This window comes from Thunnus maccoyii, chromosome 10, assembly GCF_910596095.1.
Source record: "Thunnus maccoyii chromosome 10, fThuMac1.1, whole genome shotgun sequence".
Taxonomy (NCBI): domain Eukaryota; kingdom Metazoa; phylum Chordata; class Actinopteri; order Scombriformes; family Scombridae; genus Thunnus; species Thunnus maccoyii.
Window position 1 is genome coordinate 20,283,020 of NC_056542.1, and position 9,358 is coordinate 20,292,377.

The 9,358-nt window shown below is 39.0% G+C and overlaps 1 protein-coding gene across 1 annotated transcript; it reads left to right on the forward strand.

Moving 5' to 3' along the window:
• The first annotated feature begins 2,479 nt into the window (after positions 1–2,479).
• Positions 2,480–8,824, forward strand: serinc2l (serine incorporator 2, like). Its single transcript, XM_042424695.1, has 10 exons — positions 2,480–2,602; positions 3,706–3,867; positions 4,361–4,548; positions 4,999–5,078; positions 5,195–5,332; positions 5,467–5,636; positions 6,511–6,601; positions 7,432–7,582; positions 7,697–7,906; positions 8,388–8,824. The coding sequence occupies exons 1-10, from the start codon at positions 2,564–2,566 to the stop codon at positions 8,524–8,526; spliced, it is 1,368 nt and encodes a 455-aa protein (XP_042280629.1). The 5' UTR covers positions 2,480–2,563; the 3' UTR covers positions 8,527–8,824.
• Positions 8,825–9,358: the final 534 nt, after the last annotated feature.

Consider the following 9,358-nt stretch of genomic DNA (forward strand, 5'->3'; position numbering starts at 1 on the left):
TATAAAATTCCAATAACAGAAATCCAATTATTTGAATGAAAAGAGGATCTCTGTGCATCTTCTGTGCAGCTCAATGTGCAATGTTCAGCTGAATTAATTACTTCTCAGAGCCTTAACAGGCTGCAAATCCATCAGTGTGCTTCAAGTCCTTTTTTGAAACTGGTAAAGGAATAATTTACAAAATATCTGCAACCAGTGGTTTCCAGACAACCTCCAAACATACTATCAAAGTCTTTTCTCTGTTTGTGTCCTTGTATTGTGCCTTCAATGAGGCATGTTTAAGGCACAAGAAGCTGTGGTACAGATTAATCAGTTGATTTAAGTCAATTATTCCGGACCCTGAACTTTTTTTACCTGACAAAAAAAGTGTTTAAAAGCTAAAACAAGAATCTTTTTCCTTCAAACATTCCTCTTTTGTTGCAGTGCTTACTTAAGGGGAAAGTACGAGAGTGTCCTTGGAGTGAGTGATGAATGAGTAGTGATAGATGAGAATGAAGATTTAATCCTGGCAGCTGCGTCCTATGAACAATAAAAAAGAAAGGCAGACATCAGCTGCCAACTGCTGCCAGCCAAGTGAGCCCGCCAGTTCAAGAACAAAGAGGTGATTATCGGAGCCGCACCGGGGCAAGTGGCTAAAAATGCCCAATGAGTGGCAGAACTTTACTTTGAGCTATAAAACTACTCCATCACATGCATTTTCACATAATGAAATACAAGATATTCTTCATATTGGTTTAATGTCAGTCCTGCAAACAGGGCCCCTGTCATCATTCATCACTGAGACTGGTACAGATAGACATAGCAAAGGGTGTTACTTTGACTGCCTTATATTCAGCCACCAGATGCTTCTGTCAAATCAGTATACCCTCTAGTAGTGAGAATAAGTCATAAACAGCTCTCTAACATTCTGACTGATTGGAGTTGACTGCTGCTGTTGCTGGCGTAGTGCAAGGCAACATTACATCACAGAGAAACTGCATGTCCCAAAATATTACAGCATTCCCTTCACCTTAGGCTGTGGGATATTGCTTGTAGTTTAAAACCAAATTTAATTCTAGTATGTTGAAACCTGTGTACAGTATTTCTCCTGTGCAGGAACATGTAAGGGTAGAGGCTCTAAATGTTTGTGTGAGGTCGATGTGTCAGGGCCACCCTGGAGACTGATGTTGCTTCATCTTTTGCAATGTGAAATACACTCACCGACCACTTTATTAGGTTCACCTGTGCAATCTAATGCAATCCAATACAACAGCTCTGCCATAAATTCTACATTTACAAAGCTAATACATTTTCAGTTTTTGTTGACATAGTCAGAAAGGTGGCAATTCTACTTTATGTTTATTATTGAGGTCATAGTGGGTGGTGATGGTGTACTGGGGTGCATAATATTGAAAAGTGTTCCTAATATTTTGCCCCCCTCATGTATGTTTATGGAGTGGACAAATTCAACATAATGCACCCCAGTACACCACCACCATCCACTACGACCTCAATAATAAACAAAAAGTAGAATTATCACCTTTCTGACAATGTCAGCAAAAACTAAAAATGTATGAGCTTCATAAATGCAGAATTTATGGCAGAGCTGTTGTATTGGATTGCATTAGATGGCACAGGTGAACCTAATAAAGAGGTCGGTGAGTGTATAATTTATAGGAACCCATCAAATTGAATGGCAGCAGTGTAAATGGCTAAATGCTGCTACCTAGTGCTGGATATAGGAATCAAACTGTAAAATTAAAACACATCTGTAATCCATAATCCACACATGTAGGAGTAAAATGTATTTTATATACTGTGCCTCTTGTTTCAAGAAGCCAATCAGATGTGTCTAGTTGCTCCAGGAATAATGACACAAGTGCAGTGTGGATTTCATAGACCAAAACCATTATCTGCTTATCCTGCAAGAAGTGGGTTATGTGTGCATTACCTAATCTATAAGGTGAAAGGCAACATGAATTCTAGACTGCAAACTTTACCTACTAGTACTTTATTCCTACCTGCTTTGTTCCTGAAATATTCCTTGTTCCAGGTTAGATATTAAGGGGCTATTAATAACCCAATCAGCATTGGCCCCTTGCTGTGCTGGTGCATCACTAGCAGCAGGGGCTTTGAAGAGGCTTCTATCAGCACCTGACAGGCTCTCTTTTGCTAGCCATGCAGTTTTAAACAACAGACACTGAGCTCCTAGGATGCTGAGTGAAAGGCCAGATGGTAGGTTTCAAAGTCCCCAAATAAACGGTCTTGTTATCCGCTGCACTCCACCCACACAACGAGGTTGTTTTGTTTTGGCTGAAATAAACAGTGACACAAAAAAACAAAAAGTTTAATCCAATAACCACATAAAGGTGTGTTTTCATCCTTAAAACATACATTGAATGCAGAACGTTTTTGGTAAAACACAACTCACACTTTTCAGGTGAACTTTTATGTTGAAAAGCTTGTCATTTGAGGTTGAAAACGTTTATTTTGAAAAACCGTCGAGAGGAACATCCGCCTGTTTGTATCTTCTGACGCTATTTTACAGGGAAACGAGAGTCTAGCTCAGCATTTTAATGTCATAATGGGGGCTTGTCTGGCCTTGTGCTCTTTAGCCAGCTGTGTAAGTATCTCATCTCAAGATAAATATTATCTCATATATTATCGCAAGGTTTTTGTTCACTGTTGTAGTCCCAACATTAGCGAGCTTAGTTGAGCTAACGCTAACTAACGAACATAAACTAAAGCTAGCACAGAAATCAACCGTGTTAAGCTCTTCGTGACAACAAACCTTACTTTAAATGTCTTTACCATATCTAACATGTTAACGTAAGATAGTCTCTGTACTGGACATGTCTAACGCTAACGTTATACAGTACAAGGAAGTTAGCTTAAAAAGCTAGTGAATTAGCATGGTATTTATGATGGAGGAAGTGTCAAAACAGGCCATTTGCATTGTGTTGGTAGTTAACGTTAGAAATATGTCACCTTACTGTAAACACTGGTTAGTTATTGACACACAAAGTGTGATATGTATGCTCAGGATACAGGCCGGTAAAACAGTAGTGTTGGCATAAATAAAGCTAAGTCACAAGGTGGTGTCTTGTTTGTTTTTATCTGTGTGGACTAATGCAATAAAAGCCAGGGGGCAGTAATACTCTGGGGCACAACCCTAGTAGGGCTGCTGTTAACAATATTTTTAATAAAATTATCAGTTAATCTGCCGATTATTTTCTCATTTGATAGTTTAGTCTGAAATGTTAACAGTATGTAAACAGTGAAAAAAATGATATTCATAATTTATCAGAGGCCACAGCAATGTCCTCAGTGAGCCTACAATGTTAAGATTGTCAATTTAATGTCATATATGACAAGGAAAGACAGCTGGAACCACCAAATATTTGCTTGAAAAATGACAAATGATTAATTGGTTATAAAAAGCTGTTGCAGCTCTAAACCCTAGGCTAGAGATTGTATTATGATCTAGATTTTGAGTCAGAAATGTGGCTGATGTGTATCTATTTGGATTCAGTATTGGAAATTCATTGTCAAGATTAATAATTTACTGGCCCAGTACTTTATGATGGAAGAAAACCAATTTATGATTGGCATTCTGATAAAGCACTTACCCACATGCATTTGACTATTGTCTAATTTTAAATGCCACTCCTCCCTAAAGTTTAAATTTTCTATGTCTTTTTTTCTCCCTTCTTCATCCCTGTATAGGCCTCCTGTCTGTGTGGCTCAGCACCATGCCTTCTGTGTGGCTGCTGTCCGTCCTCCAATAACTCCACAGTCACACGGCTGATTTTCTCCTTCTTTTTGCTGCTGGGGACCATGGTGTCTGTCATCATGATCCTTCCCGGAATGGAGACACAGCTCCGCAAAGTGAGAGCACAGTTCCTAGCAATGTTATTACTTTACCACAGCATAGTATTGCATTTTGGGCATCACTTTAGATTTCTTGAGCTACAATATGTGTTTACCATGCATATGTATTCTTTAATATGCTGTACTTGACATTATGTAGATGCTATACAAGTAATTGTGATGACATATCTTAAAATAAGGTGCAACTTAGGTGTCTGCTTGACTCCATGTAATATACCTTGAGGTTAGATAGTTACACATTAAATGCTGCACAGAATGCAGGTGGATATACATTTTTAAGTACTTAGTAAATGGCTAACATGTGTAATAAAATGTGTTGCTAGATGTTGTTACAGCAGTCATTTTACAATTTAAGACTCACATAGAAAATCCTCAATCACTTGCCTTGAAGTATTTTAAGTATTGTTACATATTTTCTCAGTGAAATACTTTTCTCAATAAGCTTAATTACAAGTTACTTAGCCTAAATCTAATTCTTGTGTTTTTATAGATCCCAGGATTTTGCCAGGGAGGAACTACTATACCTGGTATTGAAAACCATGTCAACTGTGATGTCATTGTGGGCTACAAGTCTGTGTACCGTATGTGCTTCGCCATGACCTGCTTCTTCTTTATGTTCTCCGCCATCATGATACGTGTCCGTACCAGCAAAGATCCACGTGCAGCTATTCAGAACGGGTAAATGTTTTATGTGGTTCAAATGGAGCCAAATAACCGCAGGCATTGAGGTTAAAATTGATACAACTACCTATTAGCTTGGGGCGGCTGTGACTCAAGAGGTAGAGCAGGTTGTCCACTAATCAGAACATCAGCGGTTAGATCCCCGGCTCCTCCAGTTCATATGTCGAAGTGAACTGAACCCCAAATTGCTGCGCCATCGGTGTGTGAATGTGTGTGAATGGGAGAATGTGGCTTTTAGTGTAAAAGTGCTTTGAGTGGTCGAAAGACTAGAAAGGCACTATATAAGTGCAATCCATTGACTATTTACCATTAAAATGTGTCTAGTGGGTAAATATTTGTACTATCCTGGATGAGAGGAATTTATTCACAGTGGCAAAATCTTCAAATTTACATGTACAACTTTTTTCTGTCTGCTGTACTGATGGTAGTGTTATAACTGTTTTCCAGGTTCTGGTTCTTTAAGTTTCTGATCCTTATTGGGATAACAGTGGGAGCCTTTTTCATCCCTGATGGAACATTTCATACTGGTACTAACATGCTCTCCTATGCTGACTTATCAATGACTCAGGCAATAGTGAAATGTCCTTTTATGAACAGTTTTAGGTTATGGTATCAAATGTGTGTTTTCCTTCGCGCTTCACAGTGTGGTTTTACTTTGGTGTGGTGGGATCCTTCATCTTCATTCTAATCCAACTTATTCTCCTCATCGACTTTGCTCATTCCTGGAACAAGGTGTGGGTAGAAAATGCTGAAAACAGTGACAACAAATGCTGGTTTGCAGGTACAGCATTAAAAAAATATTGGTGTTTGCCATATAAATTATTTACACACTTGATACAACATTTGAATGAATTATACAGATCTGCTCTGCTGTTTTAAGCCATTCATGTTAATGTATGTTGATGTCATTTCCAGGCTTGCTGTCTTTCACCGTCCTCCACTACGCCCTGGCTATCACTGCTGTGGTTCTGTTTTACATTTACTACACGCAGCCTGATGGCTGCACAGAGCACAAAGTCTTCATCAGCCTCAACCTGATCTTCTGTGTCATCATCTCCATTGTCTCCATCCTACCCAAGATACAGGTACAGTGTGGACCAGTCCTATGCCATGTCCGTGCTAATGCAGTAAATATATGAAAATGCATATTGTTCTCTCCATTTTTGACGTTCCATCTATATTTAGCCTGCTCCTTCTCCCAAAAGTACCCCAAAAATGAACCATTAAAAAGCTCCCCAGAACTGACAAATCAGAAAACGCAAGGAAGAGGCAAACTTTCTGTCAGTGCCGTCTCCCCCTTTATTTGCTCATTTTGTGTAACAATGCCAATCAGACAACACAGAGAATGTCAATGATTTCTTTTGGTTTACGCTGTAAGACCACATTTAAAATATGGATGGTGAAAATTTAGAATACACTAGTTTGGGTGGAACTACGTTGAGAGGAAAAGAGCATTTTCACATTTATTTCCCCTAGCATGGACATGGCCTTATTTTTCTCCTTGCTGTTAGCTCCTTTGTGGAAATGGATTTGTGCTTCATCAGCAGAAGCTGCTGCTGTTACAATCAGTCAAATTTAACATGGCAAATTACAAATAAAGCATGATCTTCCTCTTCTCTATGGCTGACCCAGTTCATTTTTACAGTCTCAGTTGAGGATTTCTTAGTAATACTACATTCAGACACACTTATTTTAATTTACTTGATTTAAGGACAGGTAAATACTAGTTTATATTTTGCTGTTTGTAAAGCCTGTCAGAGGTCTTTGCACTTCACATGTGGTCATACAGTTATATGGCTAATTGAATTAGAGCATACAACAAAATATAGATTAGTTAACTGTATCAGATATGAAGACACTATGTTTTATGGAGTCTTTTGTGCAGTTTTACAGCATGAAACACAGTGTTATTGTTTGTGGAAAATCTGTCATGATGTCTGTTTGGCCTGTTTGTTATAGGAAGCCCAGCCACACTCCGGCTTACTGCAGGCTTCACTCATCTCTCTCTACACCATGTACGTCACTTGGTCTGCAATGACCAACAATCCAAGTGAGTCTCCTGTTGTCTTGTTTTAACAGCTGCAGCTTTCTTTTGTGCTGCTTGTTGCATGCTCATTTGTGATAATACACACTGTCCTCTTTGAATACATGTACACGCTTTTTATCCGCTGCAGCATTTTGATCATACCGGTGAGTTTTCAATGGCACACTATAAGAACAAAGAGCTGCTTTTTGCTAATAGTTTGCATACCTTCCTTGTTTCATGTCTTGTGATCTGCCTTTCTTAAGCAAATGTCATTGTAAAGACATTGGGCAAGCTTGTTGTAAATGTAAGCTTAGTGTTCAGTTGCCTTTTTGTAGACTGCATTATTGTTGTTGGCATCTGAGCTCCACTTACACAACATTTAAAAAGCATCTTCACTACCCGCATAAAATTGGATTTTACTTTACTTTTTGAAAAATGCAAATAAACCAAGAATGTAATTCAGGGTAGCTTTCTCTCACTGCACTGTTGTAACACTGCATGCACATGTTTTCTTTATGTTAGGTTTATCACAGGCTACAACTGCTTATTTTAGATCACAAAAGGGAAAAATAAAAACATTAGAAACTGCTCAACATGGACATTTATTTCAACGGAGAGTAATTTATTTATGAACTGGAGAACTTGTGCACTTTGTTATTAATATATTAATGTTACCAAGTTCATCTAATACCACCTTCTGAGATGTTTTGGGCATCTTCACTACATATTGGATACATTTACAGATATTTTGTTCAAAGTTTATGTCAAGTGTCAACAAGCACACTGTATGATAATGTATTTTTCATAACCTGTTATAGTTTATTAAAATGTCTAATGTTGTGTGCTGTGTGTAGATCGAAAGTGTAACCCCAGCCTGTTGAGTCTCGTGTCGAATGTCAGCACCACTGAACCATCTGGTGACAGCACTCCAGGACAGGTGCAGTGGTGGGATGCTCAGGGCATTGTTGGTTTGATCATCTTCCTCTTCTGCACTCTCTATGCTAGGTAAGCACTAACACCATCACAAATTATATTTTATGGTGGGTTTTTTTGTTTGTTTTTGTTTTGTTTTTTATTTGTGTTATTTATATTTTTTTTCGCTGACTGTCTCTCCTCTAGTATCCGTTCATCCAGTAACACCCAGGTCAACAAGCTAATGCAAACAGAGGAGGGCGGAGGGTCAAGTGGAGAGGGTGTGGTGGGAGAGGACGGCATACGCAGGGCTGTGGACAATGAAGAGGAGGGAGTCACTTACAGCTACTCATTTTTCCACTTCCACCTCTGTCTGGCCTCCCTGTACATCATGATGACTCTCACCAACTGGTACCAGTAAGTATGTCGTGCCAACAGATTGATAGACAGGCAACATAAGGCACGCAAACGTTGGAGAAGTAGACTTCTGACTGGAGGGACAAATCGGGGAAGTGAAAGTGCAGCACTTGCTAATAAGATTGTGGTTAAACAAGTAAATACAGCTTGTGAGACAGATTACAATTATTTTTATTACCCAAGTTGAGAGCATGTAAACAACAAAATTGTTAAATCTGCGAGTGACAAATTGATCAGCAAGCAGTGAAGAACTGAAAAAAGAAAAAGTTTTGAAATCATTCTCGGGGGTTGTTGCTAATGCATTGTAGGCCTCAAGCATGGCCAGCAGAGGGCACTATCAGTCATCTAAATTTACATAAGAACTTTTCCTAATCATTCATGTATCATATGTGGAAAAATATCTGTAGATGAATTTTAGTATGTGTGGATTTTTGGAATTGATTTCACTAAACTGTACTTTTCCCTCTCTGTCCCCTCTCAGACCAGACACCACCACCCAGGCCATGCAGAGCAGTATGCCAGCTGTGTGGGTGAAGATGAGCTCCAGCTGGCTGGGCCTCGGGCTCTACCTCTGGACCCTCATCGCCCCTTTCATCTTCCCTGACAGGGATTTCAGCTGAGTCTCCTCCTTGTCTTTTAGCTATATTTGTTTTTTGTTTTCTTGCCTAGTGTATTAGGTAGTGTGAAGGATACGATAAAGGAAATAAGAAGGGTATTATAAAGGAAATACATTTCATTTCTTTTTATTCTTTTTTTCAAATAATTGTCTCTGCTGTTGTTGTGATTCTGTTGTTTTACTCCTCTCAATATAATGATTGAATGTAAGAATCACTACAGGTGTTGAAAGGACCAGTGTGTAGGATATAGTGGCATCTAGTGATGAGGTTGCAGATTGCAACCAACTGAGTACACCACCACTCACCCTCCTCTTCCAAGTGCGTAGGAGAACCTACAGTGGCCACAAAACTCACAAAAAAATGCAAAAGTAATAGTGACTGCCCTCTCTAGAGCCAGTGTTTGGTTTGTCTGTTCTGGGCTATTGTAGAAACATGGTGGTGCAACATGACGGTGCAACATGACAAGCTCTGTGGAAGAGGACCCACTCCCTATGTAGATATAAAGGTTTCATTCTAAGGTAACGAAAACACAACGATTCTTATTTTCGTGGGATTATACGCTACACTAAATTAAAACATACTTATCAATATTTTATTCCATTTCTGCCATGTCTGTTCTGCTAGATGCCACTAAATCTTACACACTGGTCCTTTTAAAAGTGGATTTTTCAGTTATTCTTGTTGATGGTGGTTTTAGCCAGTAGCGGCTATTTTATTTGCCAATGACTCACCTTGATCGGCTACTCCCTAATTTCCACCTGGTTTGGTACGACTCTATGCGCTCCGTTATCTTTTTGCTGAATTTTAGTTACCGAACTATCACAAAGACTTCGCA